Source organism: Canis lupus, chromosome 4, assembly GCF_011100685.1.
Source record: "Canis lupus familiaris isolate Mischka breed German Shepherd chromosome 4, alternate assembly UU_Cfam_GSD_1.0, whole genome shotgun sequence".
NCBI classification, from domain to species: domain Eukaryota; kingdom Metazoa; phylum Chordata; class Mammalia; order Carnivora; family Canidae; genus Canis; species Canis lupus.
Window position 1 is genome coordinate 82,065,057 of NC_049225.1, and position 27,024 is coordinate 82,092,080.

General features: G+C 34.2%; 1 protein-coding gene across 4 annotated transcripts in view; it reads left to right on the plus strand.

Moving 5' to 3' along the window:
- Positions 1 to 27,024, plus strand: part of CDH10 (cadherin 10) — a 174,179-nt gene that overhangs the window by 51,041 nt on the left and 96,114 nt on the right. For 3 of the 4 annotated variants that reach the window (XM_038535414.1, XM_038535412.1, XM_038535413.1), the window contains exon 2: positions 12,437 to 12,792. In XM_038535414.1, coding sequence (XP_038391342.1) covers positions 12,562 to 12,792 — 231 coding nt within the window. In that variant the 5' untranslated portion in view covers positions 12,437 to 12,561. Of the gene's footprint in view, positions 1 to 12,436; positions 12,793 to 24,500; positions 24,743 to 27,024 lie in introns of those variants that run through there. The other variant, XM_038535415.1, reaches the window with a different exon arrangement.

Genomic DNA, 27,024 nt, shown 5'->3' on the forward strand with positions numbered 1-27,024 from the left:
TGGATGGAGTTTATTTCTGAAGCTCAGTTCAAAAGTACATGATCATGTATATGTTTGCTGCTAAGATCAGAGCAAATTTCTCCATTAGGCAAAATAGGCACAGAGCTTAGGGCCCCCTGTACTTTTGGGGAGGAAGGGCTATGAAAGTGGTTTTATTTCTTTTAAAATCAGGGGTAAAAATTGAACTTTTAGGTCAAAGATAGTGCTTTAATATGTCATATTAATATATATGTCTTTATATGAATGTAGTTGTAAAATATTTTTCCAAAAATATATTTTTGCTATTATTATCTTACCGAGGAAAGGGCCCACAAAGGTAAACCATGAAGGGTCCATGCAAGACATCATGAAGTGGGAAAGTGAGGTTCTTGACAAGAGAAAGCTCCCCAGAGTGAGAGGGCTCCCTACCAGGTTGCCAACCTGTGTCTCCACCGACAGTCTTTTATTTAAGGGAGCTCATGGTCTCAACAAACTTAGATCATCTTGGTTTGAGTTAAGACTGCTGGTAACATCTTTGATGGCTTGCTTCTTTTTTTGGAGTTGGGCACAAGTGACTTATAACAAGATCCCAGCTCTGACGCCGGGGCAGGGTGGTCTAGTTTGTTCCCTCATCTCTGATTTCCTTATACCTCCACATTTTGGGGATTTCTGGGAACCTGATCCCTTAGACCCTTACCAATCTCTCCCTACCTAGCCCTGGCTATCCCTCACTCAAGGAGACCCTTCAGATATATATCGATGGGTCATACACTTTGGGGGAAGATTGTCAACATGTTTCTTGAGATGAGGAGGTAGAGAGAAAAAAGTTTCCAAAAGAATTTTTACATGTTAAAGTAGACTTACAGGATCCTGGGGGTCGGGCTAAGGTTGACTTCTGCTTTTAGAGAACTGTCAACATCCAGGCAGTTAAGGCCTTAGCGGAATGCCACTCTGCCTACTTCAAGGACTCGTCAGTGGGCTATAGGGTTATAAGGATATTTTATTTTATTTACATTCCCTTCTACCTTTGTTTCCTACATCCCTATGGATGGGTGGGTGATATTAGGGCTCCAGGAAATTGAGTCTGTGGGTCTTTGGAAGTTAGGCTATTGGTAAGATTTTTTTTTTTTTTTTTTTTTTTTTTTTACTTACTTGTAAATCACTGAGACATTTGTAAACTGAGGTAGACTCCTGTCTTGCAGGACTGTGATCTCTGTAAATTAACCATTTGTTTTTCCTTCCCTAAGCTTTAGCTCAGGCAGGAGCGCCTGAGGAATATCACACGTATTCATATTTTACCTGGAATTGGGCGGGGGGTGGGGGGGGTGGGGGTGGGTGTCAGCTTGTGCTTTGTCCTCAGCCTGCCTTCTGCTTCTCCTCAATAACACAGGCCTGACTGAGATAGAGAAAACTGTGGCTGAAGAATCAAATGACTTGGACTCTGCATTATAACAGGCCTCGACCTGAATTGAGGTTTGAGCTTAGGCATCGTAGGAATTGTGTCCTACAATCAAAGTGAAGTGATTCCATTTTGTCAATGCATACCCTCCTTTTTTGCCCTGAGCTTTGCACATCCTTTTCCCTGTTTGTGATCCATTACATATTCATGACTCATTATTCCAATTCACAGAGCACAATGCCATCCCACTGGGTTGCCAGAACTCAGTTTAACTACTACGCTTGTTTGCATACAACAGGCTCACATGTACACTTTCTCTCCTGACACTCTCTCCTCTTCCCTGGGTGTCATTTAGGATATGATCTCCTGCGGAAAGATTTCTCAGACCATCAATGTTTGGATTGGGTGCTCTTTTTCACCCATCAACACTGTGAGTTCTTAGACGGTGAGAATTGTTTTGGCTTTGTTCACAGTTGACAGCTTCCATATAGCAAAATGTGTGGCACCCAGAATATGCTCCATAAACATTGCTGAGAGAACAATTCTGAATGTCAGGGACCCCATCTACATAGAGAAAATTCTGAACACACTCCATTGAGATTGTGAAAAAGAAAAAGAAATGCCACATCCACATACAACTATTGATACAGCTAGTACATTGGGGTGCTCGTGGTAATATAGCCTAATACTTCAAGTATCTACAAAACTCAGACTATGTTTTAAAGTCTAGAGTCTATACTTAAGCATTGATATCTTTAAGACTTAAAAACATGAATGAGTATTAGGAAAGAAATATACAAACCTTGTATTGTCTTTTTTAGTTCAGTTGAAAACCACAATGAAAATGCCATTTAACATTGAGCCACGCATTATGAAAAATAGAAAATAAATTACAATCTAGTGCTTTCTGCCCTCAAGAAGATGAAATTTAACGCAATGCTATTCCAATTTTATATTTCAGCTACAGATGCATTATTTCAGAGTTAATCCTTTTTTATGTAATGGGCCTCCACATAGAGATAAGATAGGCTATCTGCAAATGGGCTTTTTAGTATTGTCCAAATATTTAAGCATAATTAGAATTAAAAATTAGTGCTGATAAAATTGTCTGCTTCTTTTATTTAAGCCTGACCGTCCCATAAATGCATGCCGAAAAGATTTGTCTTATGATTGCTCTGCTTATCCATGTGTAATAACTATATTTATAAGTTAAGTAGAGTTTTTATGACAGATAGTATATCTCCACGCTTGTAGCTTTGACTAACTTCACAAATTAATGTCACGTCTCCTTGCACATTTAGGTTTAACAGCAAGAATGCAGTTTGCTCTATGGTTAATCCCAACTTGGTGCCTATGCTACACATTCACATAGTAGGACACGCTGAAATGTGTAGTGATTGTTTAAATACTAGTTACTAGTACATGCATAGGTCTTCACATAAGTAACTTTAGGAGGAAATTATCTTTAAGGTTTTTTTTTTTTTCTTCTAGCTATGGAAATTTTTTCTTGATGTTCTACTGAGAATGCACAAAATGAGGAATGATATCCTATCTTGGAAAGGAATTCCTAATAAAACTCTCAAGCTTTCTCTCCCTATCTCTTCATTCATTGCTTTTCAGAAGCAGTTCAAGTCCTGAATCAAAGAAAATTGGGTACCAGATGGCTTTTATCCTAACATCTTTAAGTTACCCTGAGAGCATTCTTGCTACCAATTTCCACAAAGTGAAATAAATCCTAGCTACAGTAGAATGAGACTTCCAGGAAGCAGCAGGTGTAATGTCACAGCTGTATTAGCACTGCTAACTTGATCGAGGATCACGTTACATCTGGGACTGTCACTTGCTACTGAAGCTAAAAAGGCTGCTGAGAGCGAAGCAAGAACTCTTGGGTGCTGTTCTTTAGCTTGTTAGTGGGAACCTTCGAGAAAATAGCCACACCAACTTATGTGTCTCACTCACCAATGCTCTCTGTTTACTCCCGCCACATGCTTTAACCACCCACTGCCCCCAATTTATATGTGTTATATCTGGTTTTGCTAATTGTCATTTTAAAATGCTAGCACATAGTGTAGCTGGCGAAGTGCCTTACTGGTTTGTGTGCGGGTCACATTCCTGGAGAATAAAATTAATTTCAAATGGTTTTGCTTGAAGGGGAATTTTAAGCTGAGAAGAATAGCAAGGATCAGAGCTTCTTGGAATTCTGTATGCGTTGGTAACAATCCTTGCGTTGTTTGAGAACTTATCTGATACTAGCAGACCTCTGTGTTACGCATTTCATTCAAAGATAATATACTAAAAAAAAGATAATATACTGATTTCCTATTTGACTAATGTTTTGTATGAGTTCTGTGATGTAATACAGAAATAGGATATGAGCATAAAATGCTATAAATGGCCCTTGACACGTTGTTGTGCTTTGTTTAGAAAAAGTTTCCCTCTCATCGAAACGTTTTTGAAAGAATAATAATATTCAATCCAATTCCAAAACCATGCAATACGTTATGCGATCTCTTTATTTTAACGTTTGATTCAAGATACAAGACCCTGCTTCACATTTACAGTCTAAACAGAGATACATATGCAGATGCATACTTAAGATAGAATGATAAATATTCAACTTAGAATTATATATATCCTATGACATTCAAGCACAGTAGGTAATATGTAATGAACTCTTGGAAAATATGATGAAGCATATGGACTCATATTATTTGAGTCCTTAGTGTAGTGCTTTGATTCAATTATCTCACGTAGTGCTTTATACTAGACGCATAAAATGGTATCAGCTGCATAAAAAGGAAGTATTTAGTATGCGCCGGCTCATTTAAATTGTATAAACACACCTGAAAAATGTTCCTTTATTTCTCAATGTTGAAAATTCATTAGGCTGTATTGGTGCTATGAAACTCTAAAAGGATTAAAATTGTTCATCCATAGAGGCTTGGATTTGGTCTTAATAATCTTTAGGATTTTCTATTGTGATTATAAATGGTAAAATTAAAGAAAGTTTTAAAAGCTGGTACATTAAGATCTTAATCAACATAATCAACTGACTGAAGAATGACTAATTCCTTTTATTAGCCAAGGATGGATTACAGCTTAATTGATCATCTGTGATGTGTGGAGACCTAATTAATAATTGAGATGTGTCAAATGTCTACTACAGTATAGCCTATGACCTGCGATTCTTGGCTTACGTATCTGTAAAAAATTAACATGTTTTAGAGAAAATAATGGTTTTGATAAATATTTCAGAATAATAATGAAAACTCTATGGTTGTAAAAATGAAATAAACTTCAGATAAACATTTGAAAATGTGCATATAAAGGGAAATACAGTTTGTAGTATGAGCAGATGAACTGCTGTAGTGTGCTGACTTGAATCAAACAGGTTCTTCTGATGAAAAAAAAATCTGGAAAAAATGATTATTTGGAAATAATAATGGTCTTCCTGCAGTAGTCACCTTCTATTTTACTTTCCCATCAGTGTAATAGGCCACATACCTAGGCTGTGAATCATTAAACAGGAAAAGAATCATAAACACATTCTGAAGATAATTTAGGTTTAGAGAGGTCTTCGATTTTTCTATTTTCAAAGTGTGTGGTCCAGCTTCATTGGCCTTAAAGGGGAGCTTGTTAGAAATGCAAAATCTTGGACCCCACCCAGACTTGCTGAAGGAGGATACTGACATCTAACAAGAGCCCCAGGAGATATGAATTTACATTAAATTCTGCCAAACGCTGATCTAAAGGAATTATAGGGCTGCAGGATGTTACAGGATGGCTCAATAATATTTAAACTTCATGTGATACTCATATTAAGTTATTTTTGAGATTAGAATAAGGTACTGTGGTTTTCAAAGGATTTCTTGAAAATACATTTATGAACTGGAAATGACATTATAGAATTTCATTAATTTTTAGCATTTTCATATCAGGAAGTAGTTTAATTGTGGTCTCAATCCACTTAATTCCTTCTAATTATAATTCCGTCTGCAACTTCAAACAAGTGTATCTCCCTTATATGATATTTTCATATTCTAAAATTTAGGATTTTTGTCACTGTAAATAATCCAACCTGAATTATTCAAAAGGACTCTTTTATAATATATTTATTACTTAGTTCAAAATATATTTACTTATGCACCTATATATCCATAACAATTCACTAGTGAGGGAGGTTCAATAAAGTGTAAACACCTACACGTGATTTGAAATCATGTATCAGTGAGGGAATGGTTTATATATGTAAAAATTACACTTCAGGCTTGAAATTAAATAATTAAAGAATGGGAAATAATGTAATGTATCTATTTTATTTATTTATTTATTTATTTATTTATTTATGTATTTATTTATTTATTTATTTATTTTTGTATACATTTTTAAAAAGATCACCTGGCTCCAGACATTGCAATGAACTGTAAGGTTCAGTTGTTATCTTCCTGGTAGTCAGATATGTTTAAAATTTTTAATTGATTTGGGTGGTGGTGAAGTGGGTTTCGGAAAATTAATTTAGCTAACACCCTGTAGGATATATTTTAAAGTAAAAAAGATGAAGTTTAAAGAAATCTGTTAATTAGATAGTGGACACTTGTTGCATGAAATGATGATTTAAATAGTATATTGGCAAATAGAATACAGTGAGTGGTGGGGGCGGGAAGTGGGGGGGGCGTGGGCGGGGCTGAGAGCCATGAAGAAAAAAACAAAAGCAAGGGTATATATGGACAGACCATGTTGGAGATGTACTTGATGTAATGGAAGTGTCAAAGATGTTCTGTATTTTGAGTCAGGCTAGTGGAAGAGTGATTATTTGTGGTATTTGTAATAAAGGAGCAATATTTTGGAAAGGCTAATAACTGGGCTTCTCGCTACCTAAAACATACCTCGGGAGCATTAACATAGGGCAAATTAACTGTTGGTTTGTTTCATATACTTTCCTATTTTTTTTTATTTTGAGTGTGTGTTTATGAATTGTTCATTTTTTTTACAGCATCTTTAGGTTTTTAAGAAATTTAAGAGGAAGGTACAGAGTTTTTGCTTATACCCACCACCCCTGTACGTTCATAGTTCTTCCCATTATCAATATCCTTTACCAGAACGGTATATTTTTTACCAAGGAGCGACCTACACTGACAATCATTATTGCTCCATGTCCATGGTTTACCTTAGAGTTCACTCTCAGTGTTACCCACTCTATGGGTTTGGACAAATATGCAAGGATGAATGTGTAAAGTTCATGGGGATTCTCCTGCTATATCCTCTTGATCAGAGATTCTTTTCTTAGCCACGTCCAATCTACTAGTGAGCATATCAAAAGCCTTTTTCATTTATGTTACAGTGTTTTTTTAATCTCTCACATTTCTTTTTAGTTCTTTCTTAGGAGTCCCATCTCTGCTTTGTTGCCCATCTATTCTTGTATGCTACCTACTTTATTTATCAGAACACTTAACATATTAATCAGTTCCTTTAAATTCCAACTCTGATAATTACAACATCCCTGCCATGTCTGAGTCTAATGCTTGCTGTGTCTCTTCAGTTTGTGCTCCTTTGCCTTTTGGTATGCCTTGTAATTTTTTTTTTCTTTTCTTTCTTTTTGTTTTTTTTTCATTTTTTTAAATATCCGTATAAAAACAGAAGGATGAAACTGCTGTAAATCGCCCTATAGTCATATGATGGGTTAAGAGTAGAGCCAGGGGAAGCATTCTATAGCCTATGATGAATACTCTAATTTAGTGAGCCAGTGCCCTTGGATTGTGAACTTCACAAACATTTCTCAGTTTTTGTCCTTCTGTGGGTGGAATATGATGGCTAGATCAAAATGAGTCATATGTTTCCCTTCCCCCAGGCCAATTAGGCTTTGATAAAACTCCAGTAAGTTAGGCTCTGGTTAACTGGTTTCCCCTGAGGGCAGACCTTGTTAGGAACCGAGTGATCTGGGAATTTCAAAATATTTTCTACTCCCCCTGCTGGAAGCAGAGGGGGGTTTTCTTATATTTTACAATAGAAACCTGGTCAAGCTCCAGCAGGTAAATCTCACAATATCAAGGACTCCGTCTCCCCCACCATCATGGGATGCCCCTGGGGTTTTTAATTTTCAGAGTGGTGTGCACTAAGCCTCCAGTAATTTGTCAGTTATGGTTCATAACTGACAAACCATAATAGTGTGGTTTCCTACACACTATTGGTTCCAAAATGGTTTCTGCTTTTGAATCTCTGCTTATAAGTCTGGTTTCCTTCTCTCTGTCCCTCCAATCTCAGGAGCACTAGTTTGCCCAGAATCCTTCTTGTGGAACTTTTGGATCTAGAAGAGTTGCTAATTTTTTCAGTCTGTTCAGCTTTGTGTTGTTAGATTGTAGTGGTAACTTCAAGCTCCTTACTTGTGGAACACACACACACAAAAAGATCATTCTTTTTTATTGCTTAGTAATATTCTGTTGTACAGATATACTATAATTTGTTTCTCCATTTACTAGTAATATTTGGTTTGTTTCCAGGTTTTTTGCTATTATACACAAATTTCTATAAACATTCATATCCAAGATTTTAAAATTTTACTTATGTATTTATTTGGCAGGGAGGGGCAGAGGGAGAGAATCTTCAAGGAGACTCCCCCATGAGTTTGGAGCCCAACCTCGGGAGAGGGAGCCTCAATCTCACAACTCATGAGATCATGACCTGAGCCAAAACCTAAAGTCTGAAACTCAAATGACTTGAGCCCCACCTCCCCCAGGTTTTAGATGAGTATATGCTTTCATTTCTATTTTTTAAATACCTGGGAGCAGGGACACCTGGGTGGCTCAGCGGTTGAGCATCTGCCTTTGGCTCAGGGCTCCCAGGATCCAGTCCCACATTGGGCTCCCTGCATGGATTGCTTCTTCCTCTGCCTATGCCTCTGTGTCTCTCATGAATAAATAAATAAAATTGTAAAAAAAAAAAAATACCTTGGAGCAGAAGACTAGATTATACTGTAGATGTATATTTACTATTTTAAGCATCTGCCAGTCGCTGTGCTGCTTTAATGATTTACCACAAACTGAGTGGCTTAATACAACATAGATTTCTCTATTGGATATCTAGATCTCAAAAGTCTAAAATTAATTTGTCCATGGTGCTGTATTCCATCCAGTGGCTCTAGAGAAGAATCCACTGCTTTCCTTTTTTAGTTTCTAGGCTTCCTGTGTTTCAGCTGCTGCCCTCTTCCTGAGGGCACTTTGACCTTTTCTTTTATCTTATCTTGTACTGTTGACTCCTATCCTCCTGCCTTCCTCTTAAAAGGATCCTTGTGATGACAATGATCCCACCTAAATAATCCAGGGCACTCTCCTGAATCTCTGCAATCTTGCAAATAATAACCTCTGCAAAGTCCCTTTTAGGTTATAAAGTAATATATTCATAGGTTACAGATTCCAGGGATTAGAATCTTTGAGGGGCCATTATATAACCTACCAAGGAAATTATACATGGTCTTCCAAGGAAAGCATATTTTATATTTCCTTCAGTAGTGTAAAATGGTTCTACTTCCTGCACATCTTCACTAACACTTAGTCGTAGTTAATAGTTAATAGACATTTTAATTTACATTTTTCAAATAAAGATAGATGTTGAATGCTTTTATGTACTTTTTTATTTTCTATATTTTTAGGTAAAGTGTCAGTTCAACTGTTTTCCCCATTCATTTGTTGGGCTTTGGGCTTTTTTTATTTTTGGATTTTGAGCATTCTTTGTGTATTCTAGATATATGTCCATTATCAATATGATTTGTAATCTGTTATTAAATATTTCTAGCTTGTCTATTTTTTCTTAAAATATATTTCAAACATATTTTAATGATCTTAAATGAGCACTAAATGATGTATTTTACAATGTTCAAATTCATCAAGTTGTATACGTTAAACATGTACAACTTTTTGTATCTCAATCATACCTGAATAAAGTGGTTTAAAAATGAACATAATATAACAACAGAAAAATGAATGTATTAGGGTTATATTTCACAGAAAGTGAACAATATCTGTATATCAAAGTCTATACAACATTACTGAGATGAACTCATCAACACAGAGATATACAGAGTGTACAGGTCAGAAGAATCAATGTTGCTATGATACCCATTTTCCCCAGTTCTTCTAAAGAATCAATGTAATTGTAATCAAAATCCTCATAGCCTTTTAAACATGAAATTTCAGGGTAATTATAATTTTTTAAAAGATTTTATTTATTTTATTTATTTGAGAGAAATGAGGAGAGGGAGTGAAAAAGAAAGCACAAGTTGGGGCAGTGGCAAAAGGAGAAAGGAGGAGACTCCCAGTGACCAGAGAGCCCTATGCAGGGCTCAATCCTAAGACCTCAAGATCATGACCTGAACCAAAGGCAGGCACTTAACCATCTGAGCCACCCATGCACCCTGAGGTAATTATAATTTTTTAATATATTTAAATATAAAAAATGAAACACCTAAAATAACGCAAAAAAATTAAAAACAAAAAAAAATAAAAGAAGAGCAGAGCTGAAGGACTAACAATACCTGATTTCAAGACATAAGTTTCAGTAATTGGGGTGCCTGTGAGGTCATGATCATGGGGTCCTGGGATCAAGTCCCACATTGAATTCCTTGCTCAATGGGGAACCTGTTTATCCTCTCTCCCTCTCAAATAAGTAAATAAAATCTTTTAAAATATAATAAATAAATCAAGACAATGGGCTTATTGGTAGAAATATGAACAAATAGATGAATGTAATAAACTAAAGATCCTAAAAATAGACCCACACATACGTAGACAAATGGATTTTTGACAAAAGCACAAAGGCGATTCACTAGAAAGAATGAACTTTTCAACAAATGGCATTTGGGCAACTGGATATTCATAAGCAAAAAAAGAACTTCAACTCATATTTCACACCATATACAAAACTTGATTCAAGTTGGATTATAGACCTAAGTGTAACAACTAAGACTATAAAACTTTGAAAAGAAAACATAAAAGAGGAGTATTTTTGACTGTAAGTTAGGGAAAGATTTTTAGGTATGGTACCAAAAGCTCAATCAATAAAGAAAGAAAAAATCATAAATCAAAATAATAAAAATTTAAAACTTTTGCTTTTAAATTTTTACTTAATCTTGTCATTGTTTGAAATGGTTTTATTCAACAAACCATTATTATTATCCAATAATATTTATATAAAATATATTAAATACTGATATTAAATCAGTACTAAGTAATGTATTTTATTATAGACCCTTCAGGAAACTTATTATTAAATAATAGATTTTAGAGTGATTATGGAAAAAAAGATTCCATGCACATGTGAAGCTCCAGTTATTTGCTAACAACTTTTATTGGATGCAATCTTCACCTACTTCTTCCCCAAATATTGATGCTTAGGCTTTTAAAATTATAGATAATGTTATAATTGCATTAAAAATAATCACCAATATATTATATTTCAACAACTGTCGAAATATATTTTTAAAATGAAGAAATAGATGAGAATGACTGTTGTTTCAATAAGTTTTAAAGCTTTTACAGAAAAGAGCAGATACTCTGAATTACACACTTTCCTCTCTTAGAACTGTGTATGTTTATGGAGAATATCATCTATCATGCCCTGTTATGTAAGAAGACAAACATTGTTTTGGTAAATGTTCCTATTACTTAGAATCCAATCAATTTAAGTTTCTGTAAAGTCAGTGCTTTGTAATGTAAAATCATTTTATGTATCAGATAATTTCTCGACTCAAAGTATAGCATTACATGATGTTTTCTTAATACAGTTTACATCTGTCATGTTGAATGCTTCACATGCTGTAGAGAGCTCTACTGTCATTTAATACACTCAAGGGAAATTCTGCTTCACCATTAATCTTATTTGTAAAGCATGTTTGCATTAACCTTTAAATCTTCTTAATAAAATAAAACCAAGAAAAAAAGCAGTAAGCAGACTGCTTACAGATCACTGTAGATGGAAGCACAAATGTCAGTGTCAATGCTGGAGTGCTTCGAATGCATTGCTATCTTAGAGAAGAGGAACTCAATCCTTTTGGTCCCCAAACCAGTTTTTGGATAACAAACATTCTATCCTATTTTGGAATAAAATTCATACCTAGCAGAAAACAAACAGGCAAAAAACAATCTGCAAAGAAGATTTTAAAATAAAAATGATATTGTTAGGATTCACAATAATATAAATGAAGAATAAAATAATTATGATTTCAAAATATGTATTTCCATGCATAATGTTGAGGCATAACTATATAGAAACGGGGAAGGTCCAGATTTTCAAATCAATTTACGGTGTATTCATTTACTCAATTAAAATGTTTATTGATCATTTACTGTGTGTAAGTGTCTGTTGTAGACACTGTGAATACAGCAGCGAAATAATCCATGGAATTATAGCAAGGGGACAGAATATAACCCCCCAATAAATAAATGAAGTACTCGTAGTAATTTGGTGTATATGGAATACGAAGAAAGATTTTAAGACAGACCTGAAGGAGACAGGAAACCGAGAAACACAGTAGGAAAAAAAAACAGATATAAGCACAAGCCCCAGCCCCACCTCTTCCACTCTCTCCCACCACCCCTTATCTGAATAAATTAATTAATTAATAATAAATAAACATTTAAATGTCATTGCTTTGCCAACAGATGTGTTTTCTATAGTGTGTTTGAATCACTATTTTGTTTTCAATGTTTCAATTTATGTTAAATTACTCTGAAAAACTTGACATGCAGAATTAACTACATTTTCATTTTATATAGGGATAATAATTCTTGAAACCTGTTGTAATGACAAAAGAAAAAAATAGATAAAAGCATAATATGCCCCTTCCTTAGAACTATTTGAAAGAAATTATTTCCCATGGTCTTTTCATAAATTTAGACATGTTACTAGACAGGTATGTTTCCCAAGGCTAATCATTATTTTATATAAAAGAGAGAAAGTAAACATTTTAGTTGCTATTAGTTAATTTCTATCACTTTAAGTTTAAAGTGACAGGTAACATTCATAATGTTGTCCACTGACTTTTTTTATTTGTTTGTTTGTTTGAAGTTTTTGGAGACATGTCCAAGGCGTTGATGAGATGTTGGAAACCAGTTGAGACACAGTAAAATTCAACCCAATAAAATAAGACTGCTTTCTCTTCATCCACGTTGGAAATTTTCAAGAAGTGAACTATGACAATATATCAATTTTTGGTACTATTTCTACTCTGGGTATGCCTGCCACATTTCTGTTCTCCAGAGATAATGTTCAGAAGGACTCCTGTGCCCCAGAAGAGAACTTTAGGTACACGTGTACCTAGGAGTGATGGCAAAATTCTGCATCGTCAAAAACGTGGGTGGATGTGGAATCAATTTTTCTTACTGGAGGAATATACAGGATCTGATTATCAATACGTGGGCAAGGTAAGTCTGCACTGAAATGTCAAATATTTACATTCTTTCTTTACATGTCTTAGTAAGGAAAATTTGAAGGTTTCTAATAAATTTGATTCTCTAAATATCCCTAAAGCAATTATTGTTTATGGAATACACATTGTAATTTGAAAAACTATGGAATATGTAAATACAGCATGAATATGTAAATACAGCATGGTAGAAGTTCATTTGCTAGAATTAACTCTGCCCATTTCCTTATGGATTAAATAAGTACTAAAAATTGCACTTTTAGGATTCATAGTGATAGTGAGAAAACTATGTCAAGATAGCTGCTTAAAATGACATATTGCTCTTGAATTCAGTAGGAAGAAAAGACATTTAAAAGTTGTTTAAAAAAATAATAATAAAAGTTGTTTAATATTCTACAGAATGAGAGGGCAAATGTCATTAAAAATATGACCTAAGGACAAAAATCAGCTTTTTGATAAGAAAATGTATTCCAGATATGAGTCTTATTTATTTTCCTTTTATCTCATACTATGGGCACATTTGTATAAAGGAAAAATAAATAGAAGAGAAGCAGGTAGAAGTAGTTTACTTGTGATATGTGCACAGAAACAAGTTTTCATTCTATTCAATAATAAAAGTTAGTGAGGAAAAATAGTTATGGTTGAGAATGAAATGAAAAGTAATGATGAATGTTTTTATATACTACATTGTATTCATTTTCAGTGTTCTTTTTTGGCACTATCTGAATGTGCTAGAAGTTAGATAATGTCTTAAGGAAGTTCATTTTAATAGCCTTGGTTATTTTTATGGACAGCATAAAATATATCAAAGAAAACAGAAATACACTAGTAAAATAAAACCAAATATAATCACATGCTAATCCATCATTTGTTAACACTGTAAAATTAGGTCACATACTCCTATACAAATTATGATACCATGATGGAGAATTTTGTATTAACCTAAACTTTAATAGCTTTGTTCAAATAATTAAAATTGTACTAGAAGTTTTTATCCTCTAAGAAAAACTATTTTTAAACTATTTTTTAAAACTATTTTTGAAAGAATTTTTTCATTGATTTTAAAACACTTGGCTATGTTTGTTCATGTTCCAATTATTTCAGTCCTTTTTAAATGTCTGGCAAAATGACAAAGATGAAATTAAAGGTTAAATGTTGTATTGACTAGAAGAAGGAGGAAAAGTAACAGCAATCAGAGTAATCTTACCAGAAAGCACATAGTAGCAGACATCGCAGGTCGCACCTGATTGGATGCCTAAGATCAGAGGGTTGAGGTAAATGTTATAGTTGTTGTGATAGACAACTTTTAGTTCATGAAAGCAATCACATGAAAATGAAATAAAAGAAATCTAGACCCAAGAAACTATAAAGTAGTTCCCCTTTGGTTCTTCCTAAACATAGCACTTATTTGGTTTATTTGCAAGTGTTTTCCATCATCTAGTACATTTTAATGAGGATTTAATGTGTTGAAAAATTACTATTACATTATATACTCTCTTATGATAGTCCAGTGACTTAAGTACTTTCATTTGTTGTCTCTCAGGAGAATGTCAGCACTTTGAGATCAAGACCTTTACTGTAGAGTTCACTTGGTCTCTATTGCTGAGTAGAGCTTAAGATTTAGTTGATTGAATTAGTTGCAGTGAACTGAATTCCCAGAATCATCTGATACTACTTGGCTCTTTAATGGGGAAAACAAGTCGAGAATTTACATTCCTAAGGGCAATTGAAACTGGCAAATACTTACAATGTACGCATCTTGATATATACAACCCAAATATTTTTTTTTTATTTTTTTATTTTTTTATTGGTGTTCAATTTACTAACATACAGAATAACACCCAGTGCCCGTCACCCATTCACTCCCACCCCCCGCCCTCCTCCCCTTCTACCACCCCTAGTTTGTTTCCCAGAGTTAGCAGTCTTTACGTTCTGTCTCCCTTTCTGATATTTCCCACACATTTCTTCCCCCTTCCCTTCTTTTCCCTTTCACTATTATTTATATTCCCCAAATGAATGAGAACATATAATGTTTGTCCTTCTCCGACTGACTTACTTCACTCAGCATAATACCCTCCAGTTCCATCCACGTTGAAGCAAATGGTGGGTATTTGTCATTTCTAATAGCTGAGTAACAACCCAAATATTATTCTTCCTTTTCTGTGTGATAGAAGCAAATTAGAAACCTTTTTCAGTTGTAAATGTACACATCTGCATATGTCAAAAAGGCAATGTGCAATATAGAATATTTTAATAAACATAAATTAAAATGAAGGTAAAAAATTTCAAATCCCCTAAGTATTCTTTCCGACAGTACTTACGATAAATGTATTATATATTCATCCTTTCTTTCAGAAACTTCACTTCCAGTTTTTACTACCCTTAACATAAGAGTTAATACTGATGCTAAGTGATTCGATGCCTCTAGGTTAGCTTAGAGGTAGTGGTAGTGTTCTACTTATTGACATATGGGAAGATGATAGACACTCCATTGGAATGGGGGAATATTTGGGGAACTGAGAATAAGAACAACGGAGAGAATTATACTGATGGAGTGAGGACAAGCCTGAACCACATATGCAAAGAAGGAAAACATTTTTTTTTTTAAATAACAATCTGCCAACCACATCCTATAAAGAATGGACGGCATGTAATTTCTACATAAAAAACCCATTACTACTTAGGGAGTTAAAACAGGGAAAAACCAATTGCTTCTCATTGGGTAAGAGCTTAGGAAAAGACTGTAACCAACCATCAGTGGAACTAGGATGTAACCTTGTTTCTACCACTATTTTTCTCACAGTTATTAAAAAAAAAAAAAAAAAAAAAAAACAAGCCAACTGAAAATGAACTCAAAGCATTTCTTTGTTCAGCTCTCAATGATCAAAAATTTCCTCTACGTCATGCAATCAAATACATTCTAAACCAAAATGTTTGTTGTAAGTTATTTTTTTTCTTTTCAGTGAGATAATCACAAAATTGACTTTACCTTCCATTCCAAGGGGTGTAAAACTTGAACTCCAAGTGATCCATTTCTGTACTACGCTGCTTTCATATTGCAACCTTCTACAGCTGTATTATAGTTTTCTAATTTGAAAAACATTGTGATTATAAACTACTTTTGTTGATTTAAGCATAACTCTTAATCACAGTTTCTCACTGCCTGATTCAGTTGCCGTGGACAAATAATTTTGAATCTCTAGCTTCCAAATATTCAATAGAATAAATAATGACATTGAACTAGATACTCTTGAATTTACTTTTAGTATAATAGATACAGAGTTCTAAGAGAAATACTCATTTTATTTACTGCAAAAATTTTGTCTGCATTTTATATAATTATTCTCAACTGGAGAAGAGTATGTTAAAATTAGATTTTTAATCAAAACCAGATACTGAGAAGAATCCCCAAACACCAAAAATTTAATAACGTACTTGGGTAACAATACGACTGATTCTGAGTCAGCATAGTAAGACAATTCACCCCAGGCAGTGAAAACACAATAATACTTTAAAAATAATTAGGGTAACTATCTACATTTCTCGATATAATGAAAACAACCAGGTGAGGGGGTTGCTACTGGCGTCTAGTTGCCAGGACCCAAGGATATTGCTAAAAATCCTACAATGCACAGGACAAACCTCCATAGAATTTTCTAGTTCAAAGCATAAGTAGTGCCAAGACAGAGAAACCCTGTCCTAGTTTGCCTGTCGTTTACATTTTCCTAAACAGCTCAATCTTTATTTTAGTTCTTTCTGGGTTCTTACTTCCGAAACTGCTCTCAGTTATAATTTTATTTCTTCCTTCCAGAGTTGCCATGAGTATTTGGTTTTTGAAACCTAGATTTCTTTCAAGGTCTCCTCTCCTTCATGTCCTATCTAATCCTTAGGGCATGCATTTAGCTCCAGCCTCTCGATCATCCTTCTCTGTAGACTTGTGGGCTCCGCAAGCCTACTAGGAATGAAGTATGCATTTATTCTTTCAATAAATATCTACATGTACCAATCAGGTACTACTATTGCATTAAGTGTACAGTGGCAAAAATATAGTTTCTCTGCTCACAAAATATCTGCTTTTAAGAGAAGGAGAAAATAATAAGTAGAGCTAACAGCAGGTTAATCTCTGATGGAGCACAGAACCCAAAAGCCAAGAAGAGAAAAATAAATGCCAAATAATCCCCATGTTCTATCTCTGAAGTACTGTAAATAAAGTGGAAATATTCCTCAGCCATTAGAAATGACAAATACCCACCATTTGCTTCAACATGGATGGAACTGGAGGGTATTATGCTGAGTGAAATGAGTCAATCAGAGGACAAACATTATATGTTCTCATTCATTTCGGGAATATAAATAATAGTGAAAGGGAATATAAGGGAAGGGAGAAGAAATGGGTGGGAAATATCAGAAAGGGAGACAGAACATAAAGACTCCTAACTCTGGGAAATGAACTACGGGTGATGGAAGGGGAGGAGGGCGGGGGGTGGGGGTGAATGGGTGACGGGCACTGAGGGGGCACTTGACGGGATGAGCACTGGGTGTTATTCTGTATGTTGGCAAATTGAACACCAATAAAAAATAAATTTATTATTAAAAAATAAAAAATAAAACGGTTTTGGATTGGCATTGCATAGATCAATAACATTGAAAGTTAGAATGGACAGTCGAGGTATATCTTTTTATTTTTTATTTATCTGTTGATATTTCTTTGGAGGTATTTGGATGTACAAAACTTCATAAAAGGTGATTGTTGAAAATTTCTAGAAGGATTTTCCAAAAATTGAATAAAACATGATCCGTGAAAGAATGACCCAGTTTTAAACAGGATACCATAAATACCAACTGTGTCCATCTTATTAGACCATGTTCCTTTTGCCATTAAAAATATGAGTGCAGGGGCAGCCCGGGTGGCTCAGCGGTTTAGCGCTGCCTTCAGCCCAGGGCCTGATCCTGGAGACCCAGGATCGAGTCCCACGTCGGGCTCCCGGTGCATGGAGCCTGCTTCTCCCTCTGCCTGTGTCTCTGCCTCTCTCTCTCTCTCTCTCTCTCTCTCTCTCTGTCTCTCATGAATAAATAAATAAAATCTTTAAAAAAAAGTGAGTGCAATCCAGTCAAACCTGTTTACAGTGGAGCAGTGGAGAAAGAATAGTTGGAACTTGGATAGAGATAAGAAACTGCCCCAACCTCTCCATTACCGTCTTCCTGGGGTGAACAGATCTGAATCGAATACGTGGAGAAACTTATGCTACATATGAGTTCAGAGAACTGCAAACATTTTAATGGACACTGAATATTCTCTTCAGAGAATTGGATAGTTTAATAACTGTCATGATATTGTTCTCGAAGCTAAAAATCCGGATGACTTTTTTTTTAGTCCAAATATGACCAAAAAGACCTACATTAAAAACCAAGTAATAACAGCAGGAAACTCCTCAACTGCTCAATATATATCAGCCTGATTTTAGTGGTGGGATGGGGCCAGGCAGAGTGTCGGTATTTCTTTTCTATTTGGACCTTATTAATTGCAGCCATTAAAAGAATTGAGGCATGAAACAACACAGTAGGTAATTTTAAATAGAAGAAGTCCTGGGAAAAAAAGTAAATCAGGATGATTTGATAGATGTTGGTAGAAACTCCTTTAGACAGATGGTTATAGACCTTCCTGATGAGGGGACATTTGGACTTTTTGGATGAATAAAGACATTCTTCCCTGATATATAAAGAGCACAAAATAAAGTGAATATGAATTAGAGTTTTTAAGACCTTTTTACACTAATCCTCAAGCAAGAGGAAATTAAAGCATTTTTAAAAAGAGGCATGCCCTGCAGAACATTGATAATGTTTCCAGGCAGACCACCTCTTGGTTTTTAATTCTCAAAGTGCATACAATATTTATATCTCTCAATACAATGATATTTCAGCCTGGCAGTTATATAGGGAAAATATGCTTACATTCTCAAAGCTCACTATAATAATTTAACAAAGCAATCTTTAGAAAGGTATTGAATTGCATTGCAGATACGCTTCCATTGAAAATAAAACTTTAAAACCACACATAGATGGTTTGAAGACAACAAACACTGTCAGAAAGCATGTGAGCAATATTTATAAACACACAGAGAAGCCATGTAAATTCATATTAACCTTCAGGTAACATGGGTTTAGGCATTTTACATATTAACATTATAGCACGTTATTCATAGTATATAGGTTTTACTGTACTTTGGTTGCTTTTGAGGACATTGGTTTTGAGTTTAGGTACAATGTGAGAGCATTATATATTTTTTTTTTCCCATTTAAGATAATAGGAGATAGTCTCCCTTTTAGCCTTTTCAAAAAACAGAAAAATAGCAAACTGTCAAGTGTTGAATGTTAAAAAAAAGTGAATGAGATAAATAGAATTAAGTGTGGGGTGCTCCTATGTGAACAACCACCACAATCATTCTTTTATAAGTCCTTATAAGTAGTAGCGATAACATACGTTTACTGCAGCCTTCCATGAAGTTATTGACATGACATGTTACCAAAATCAAGAGGACTCATGTATACGTGTGATGACTTTATTTTACAAACTTCATGAAACAACACACACAGACACACACAAAACCCAACTAAACGCATTTGTCACACTCCCCTGCCCATTCTGTCCTTCCCGGGATTTATGGGAAGTTTTTTTTCACCCATTCTTTATTTTTCCCCCTTGAGTTCCTAACCCAGAAATGCTACTAATGTGATCGTTTCTTTCCCACGACAGCCTTCCTTCTGCATATTCCTGTCTCATGTTCCCCATTTTACTAACCCCTATCCACAGAAGCTTCTTCTTCTCTTTCCCTGTGTCTTCGGTTAGTCACATAGCATCTTTTAAAATCTACCTCCCTATGTTATAACCCTTGAACTTATTTTTACTAGAACATATTTTAGATAGAATACAATTATGGATTTACTTTCTAAAGAATTTTGCTCTGTGATGTTAGGACAGTGAATTCACAAAGGCTAGTAATAGTTGGAAGTAGATAGAAGAGCTTTCATATAATAATAGACTGATAATACAGGATGACTCAAATTTTTTCTGTGCCAAATACATTTTGAAAAACTTTACCTGGTATGTAAAAATAGTTCAATTTAAATGTATAATTTAACCCATCATTTTTCAAATATAAACTTTTAGGAAACATAATTATTTTATAATGGAGATGATGTGAAAATTAAGTCAATTACCCTTAGCAAAAACTTGAGAGAAATCTCTGTGGATGAAAAATGTATTAAATCTCATGTAAATTTGCTCAGCAGAAAGTGTCTCAAGGTAATTTATCAGTAACAGGTGCATGTGTAATGGTCATGAAGCATGGGAAATTATTATTATGGTATTATGAATTTCTACCAAAGCCTTCTCATTTTCATTTTTGGAGACAATCCATAATTATATATCCAATTAAATTTTGTCCCCATTGTACTAAGAATAATACTCTCTTTAGTAAAGAAAATGAAAAAGTGGGAGGGTATGTTATTGTGTTTGCTCATCAATGTCTCTTACTCTGTATATGTCCATATATTCAAATTCTCAGTTGCTTCTTATGAAAGCATGAAAAGGAGGGAATTCTATAACAAATTCTCTGAAGCGAGCTCTTAAATTTTTACATAATATAGTTAAATTTTTACATTCGCTTTATTAAAGAATATTATTTAACCTTAATATTTTATTTTATTATCATTGCTATTACTATTGTTTTTATGACTATTGTGATGTTGAGTAACTGTTCTATGGCTTCTCATAATTGTAACTAAAAGCTGAAATAAAGAACAGTACGAACGTATAAGTTTCCATGTAGAGGAACTAAATTTAGAAAAGGGAGCAGGGACACCTGGGTGGCTCAGTGGGTAGGGGATTTGACTGGATTTCAACTCAGGTTATGAACTTGAGGTCTTGGGATTGAACGCAGAGATGGGACTCCTGCTCAGCTGGGGTGGCTTCTCTCCCCTGCCCTCTGCACACTCCCCCCGCTCTTCTCTTGCCCTCTCTGACTCTCATAAATAAATCTTAAAAAAAAAAAAAAAGAGCAGTAATTTTGCTGGGATATAATATACACACCTTTGGTTCTCTCCTTAGAACTCTAATCTGCAATAAGCAAAGGGTATTTTATGTAAATTTCAGATTTCCTCTTTAGGTAAAAAATTTTTCACTAACTTCACATTTTAAACCATACTTTATGTGTTTATGGATTATATAAAACTATTAAATTTAGAATTTTAAATTAAGATGCCAACTCTCAGCCCAGTACTAAAATTATTTTACCAAGTAGGAAATTTTACCAAGTAAGAGCATGTACTATTATAGACATTTTTCTAAAGGAACATTTCCTATTTTGGCTGTTGTTTAGCTTAAATTCCATCAGTGAACTTTTCAGTTCTGTGTTGTGTCTTCCAAATATCCCCCCCCCACAAAAAAAACACTCTGAAACCACTGAGTTTTTCAATTTTCCTTGACACCAATTTTGTCACAAACCTGCCTCAAATCTAGCACCAAATTTAGTTTGTACGTATGTGTTTGACTATTCTAAGTCTAGCAGAGCAGACGGAGAGAGTTGTGAATCATGAACGGACCAGGCTTCTGGATCTGTGATGGCTGAGTTTCTGAAGGAAAACAATTACGAGATAAAGCAAAGATCAAGGACATGACTTTGGATTAAAAGTCAAATAACATAGAGGTAGAGGCACAGAAGGAGAAGTGGGGTGGTGGGGAAGAGGGACAAGGCTAGGATTATTATAGAGGTCAAAAGAGAGAGAAAAAAAAAAAGCCCGAAGAATAGGTAACTAAGCTTGGGTAATGCAAACGCAACCCAAAGACAAGTGTAGCCACTTACAAATCAGTGTGGACAAAGGAGAGAGTTACTCTAATAAACTGTGGCGAATGGCAGTCAGACAGCTTTGGTTTAGACAGAAGGCAACACACCAGAAGGTTCTCACAGGCATATTACCAATGAGACAAAATGAGTGAAGAGTGAGAGGTATTTTGAAATGATGAAGAGCTAGACATAGGATAGTATGATGTGGACAGAAAGAGAGGCTGTGCATGTGCACAACAAATTTGTTCACTTTCCTTATTAAAAATTAGAATTGAAAATATCTATTCAACCGACAGCCAACATCACACATGATCATAATCACCAAACAAAAAGAGTATTCTCATTTAAATTACTGACAGAAGTAAAACAATAAAGAAAAAAGGACACCTTTCTTGGCAATACCTATTTAACACACTTCTGGAAACCACCCCCCAAACAATAGTGTAAATATTATTACATACAGTATAATGTGAGAAATAAGATATAATTTATAATAATCTGAAGCATTCTAATATATCCTGATAATGATAACTCTAAAAAGTATTTAATTTATTATTAATATTCCAATAATCACATAAGGTAGTTTTTTTTTAATTATCTCTCATTCACAAGTGAGAAAAATATGTCCTTATTGTCTAAATAAGTTGTCTAAGGCCACCAGTCATGTAACTTGTAGAGCTGGGGTTCTAACCCAGAAAATACGACTCCAGACTATATACTAACCCACAGTACACCTCATTACACCATTTTTAATAATATTCTTATTCTTATTAATATTAGGTGTGTTACTTCACCAAAAATTATATTCTTATGTAAGCAGTACAATGATAAGTCTTGTTAGCCAAGTTTTCTGAACGACATCAACAGAGAACTAAAATTGTATAAGTAACAGATATTTATGCTACATCATGGAGATGTCAAATTTACTTTGTTACGTGTTTATTATTTAATTTATATCTGGGATTGTATAAAATTTGAAGGGCAAAATAGAGTATTCATCTAAAACTAAGATTCCCACCATGATCCTCAGAAATCCATATTCTCTTCCTAGGAAACAATTGCATCTACCAGGTGTTTTGGGGCAGTGAGTATATTTCAAGAGATGGTATAGAACCATGTGAACACACATGTATAATTTGTTTTTACATAACTTGGTATATACTTTATGCAATCTTATATAATCTTATATAATCTTATATAATCTTTTAACTCAAAAATATAATTTAAGAAGTCTCAGTTTCAGTTCATAAATCTATATTTCATTTTTTAAAAAAGTAGTCGTTGCATAGTATTCTTTCCTGTGGATGTATCATAATTTGTTTTATTGTTTTCCATTTGACAAGCATTTGGTTATTTTAAAAAATCATTTAGAAATACTATGAACTGTTATTTCACACATTCCTGGTACATCTCTAGGAATATGACAAGAAGTGGAGACACTAAAGCAAAGTCTTGAGAAATTTTAAACTTTCATAATTATTGCAGAATTACTCTCCAGTGATGTTTCAACTTATCATGCCAAGAGCAATGGATGAAATTAACTATTTCTCCACAATTGTATCAAATCTATTATCATCATTTTGAATTTTTTCCAGTCTTATGAATGAAAACATTTCTCTTTAAATAGGATGAGTATTTCTTCCTGTGTTTAAAGCATTTTCCATTTATTTAAATGAGTGCTTATATCTTTTACCAATTTTTCTACTGACTAGATAGGATTTTTTATCCATAAATTCTTTTTATTAACGGACCTTTTTTTTTTTTATTAACACACTTTTAAAAAAATTCCAATGTAATCCATACAGAGGTTGAATAACACATGTATCTACACTTTAATGAATAAATATAAATCAATGGAAGTGGAAAATTGCTTATGAAACTCTCTCTATGGATCTATTAACAACATCATTTCTCCTTTAAGGAAGTATCAATAAGCTTCATTTTGTGTTAATAATGCCTTGCTTTTCTTTACAATTTGAACTTCTATGTAGCCCTTCCTACACAAAATAACAGAGTTTTAAATATTTCTGAAACTGAGTATAATCATCATTCATATATTCTTCTGTGTCTTTCTTCTTTTTTTTATTTCTTTATGTGTCTTTCTTCTTTTGCTCAAATAGGTTTATGAAATTAACCCATATTTCTATGCAGAGGGTCTCTTTTTATATTTATATCATATTTGGATTTAGTGATACACTATTACTAATGGATCCGGGGATGGCTGAGTGGCTCAGTGGTTGAGCATCTGCCTTGGGCTCAGGGTGTAATCCCGGGATCCTGGGATCAAGTCCCACATGGGACTCCCCTCAGGGAGCCTATTTCTCCCTCTGCCTGTACCTCTGCTTCTATGTGTGTCTTTCATTAATAAATAAATAAAATCCTAAAAACAAAAAATGGATCTATAATGCTGCTCCTCTCCCTAGCTTTGCCTGTTCCTAGCAATGCTGCTTTGAACATCTGAACAAGCATCCTGACATGTATGTATATTGAATAAATTTAGAGTATATAATTAGGAGTAAAACTACTGACCTATATAGTGTGTGTCTAGCTTCAGTTTTTCCAGATGGTGCCATATTAATTTCTTAAATTTTAACCCATGCATATTCCCAGTGGCAGAGTATGAGAGTTTCCGTTACTCTAGACAGACAAGCTTATTTTAAAAATTTCAAGAGCCTCTCAGGAGTCATCCACATATAGGAGATATTTAAAAGCATGGGATGTATGATATCAAGAAATTGAGTGTAATGAGAGAAGAGAACATTGGGCTGTGTTCATGGCAAACCCACATTGAGATACATGTGAGATAGAGGAGGACACGTGGGGAGAGAAGAAAAACCAACAAATGCAATGGACAGTGAACATCCGTTGAACTGCTAGGAACACTAGGAGCCTGGGGTGTCCTAGAATACAGGTGAAGAAAATGTGTGGAGAAGAGAATGTATTAACTATGTCAAAGGCTACTAGAAAGTCAAGTGTGTTGAGAGTTTCGAATTGAACACTAACTCTGGAGATTATAGATGAACTTGTGTTATGGTTTTGATGATATTATCATCCACAATTCTTATCGCAGTGGATTTAAAAAGGAATGAAGAGAGAAAAATTGGAGTAAGTATATGCCAGCATCTTTAGGGAGTCTTGCTACAGAGAGGAGCAGTGTATGCAGCAGGAGCTAGAAAGAGACAATGTTAGTGGGATCAAGAAAAAAACAACTTTTTTTGTTTTTTTTTACTTTCTGCACTGAAGAAAATCCTAATGCAGTACTGAATAAATGATAGGATGGAGGCATCTTCATTTTGTTCATGATTTTATTAAAGTGTTCGGCATTTTACTATTAATTGTGAAGTTTCATGGGGTTGCTTTTAAAAATATGTTTATTATACTAAAGATTGCTTTTGAATCCTAGCATGCTATGTTTTTAAGTCATAAATGAATATGAAATGTTATCAGTTATATTTATGGGTCTATTTAATTGTTTATTTCTCCATTAATAAATTAATCTGAGAGATTAACTTAAATGATTTTTCTTATTTGATCTAGTAGATTTGAAAAAAAATCACATTTGGTAATGATATAATAGCTTTCCATTATTGTATTCCATTTGCTCTTATTTTGTTTAAAATTTGACTGTTATAAAATCATGTATTTTTATACAAGATCTCACCCTGTGAAATTTCTTTAGGTCTATTCCTACCATATTTAGATATCAAAGTTATGATAATCACGTAAAATGAAATAGGAAATGCTACCACTTTTTTTGTTACCTTAAATAATTTGTGTGTGATTGAATTAATGTTTCATGAATGCTAACTAGGACTCACTAAAAATACCCTATGATAAGTATTGTAAAGAAACCCGGACTCTTATTTTCCTTACCCCTCATAGGTTTCTACTCAGTTTCTCTTTCCTTCCCAGTTTCTGTAAATCGCATTTTTGTCATCTGTTAAATGTTTTTTTTTTTTTTAAAGGAACAGAACAATAATGCAAAAAAGAGTCCCAAAAAGACTTTTAAAAATATATTGTTTTATTTAAAAAGTATTTAAGTTTTACAGAAGAGCTGCAAAAGTGTAGAGTTTCTATTAATGCACACACAGATTCCCCTATTATTAAGATTTTATATAGCTGTAGTACATTTGTCACAGGTAAGGAACAATATGTCTACATTATTATTAACGACACTCCGTATTTCACTAGGATTTCATTCTATCTTTCCTGATGACCATTTTCTCTTCCAGAACCCTAATAGGAGACCATATTGCATTTAGCTGTCGTGTATTCTTATGCTCCTCTGGACCGTGGGAGTTTCTCATGTTTCTTTTGCTTTTATGACCTTGACATTTTTGAGGTGTACTAATCAGGTATTTTGTAGAATGTCAATCAGCTGGGTTCTCTTGATATTTTCCTCAAGAGTAGACTGTGGTTATGAGCTTTGGGGATCCTGAAGACCACAGAGGTTAAATGTCATTCAGCATCATATCACGACCTGGGCACATGCTTTTGATATTATTTATCCCTGATCATGTTAATGTTGATTTGACACCTGGCTAAAGTCTCCATTATAACATCACTTCCCATATTGTACTCTGGAAACTGGTCACTAAAGCATAGTCCATAGTCAAGGGGCAGACACTTACCGTTCCAAAGAGTTGAGAAGTAAAATCTACAAAATCATTCTAAATTCATCTGTGTGAGACATGTGCCTCTTCTTTCCTGTTCATTTATTTAATAGTTCATCTATATTCATTCAGACATTTGGGTACTATTTTTGTATGTTGGATTACGAGCTAGTGTCACTTACTTTAATTTGTTGCTCAAACTGATCCACATTTGGCCGTTAGGAGCTCTTTCTGTCTGGCTCCTGTATACCCCATCATTTTGTTTTTTGAACATACCCCATCATTTTGTTTTTTGAGCACTTTTTTATTTTCTAGCACCATAAGATGTCCGAGGTTAATCTGGTATATATATCGGTGCGAAAACAAGATACTGTTCAAAGGGGACTTTTTTTTTTAGTAGAAAACCAATGAAGAGATTTACTCTTCCAGAGCTTGTCACATAATGTCATCATCCTACAAAGTACATGGTTCTGACGACAACAACAACAAATCAATGAATTAAAAGACATGTTCTAAAAGGTGAGAGAAACCTTTCTAAGAAAATTACATGTAATACACATCATTAGCAACTCGGTAATAGAAAAATCATCCTCTCTGTAATTGCTATTGGAGCTCCTGGATAACAATACAGGGACTTTAAATTCAATTACAGCTGATATAATTGAAGACAAAGAAAAGTGCAAACTGTCATTAGAAAGATGAGAGAAATAACATCTTCAAAATAAAGTTGAAACAGTAAGTGCAAATGATGTTGGCAGGTAAATAAGGAACCAT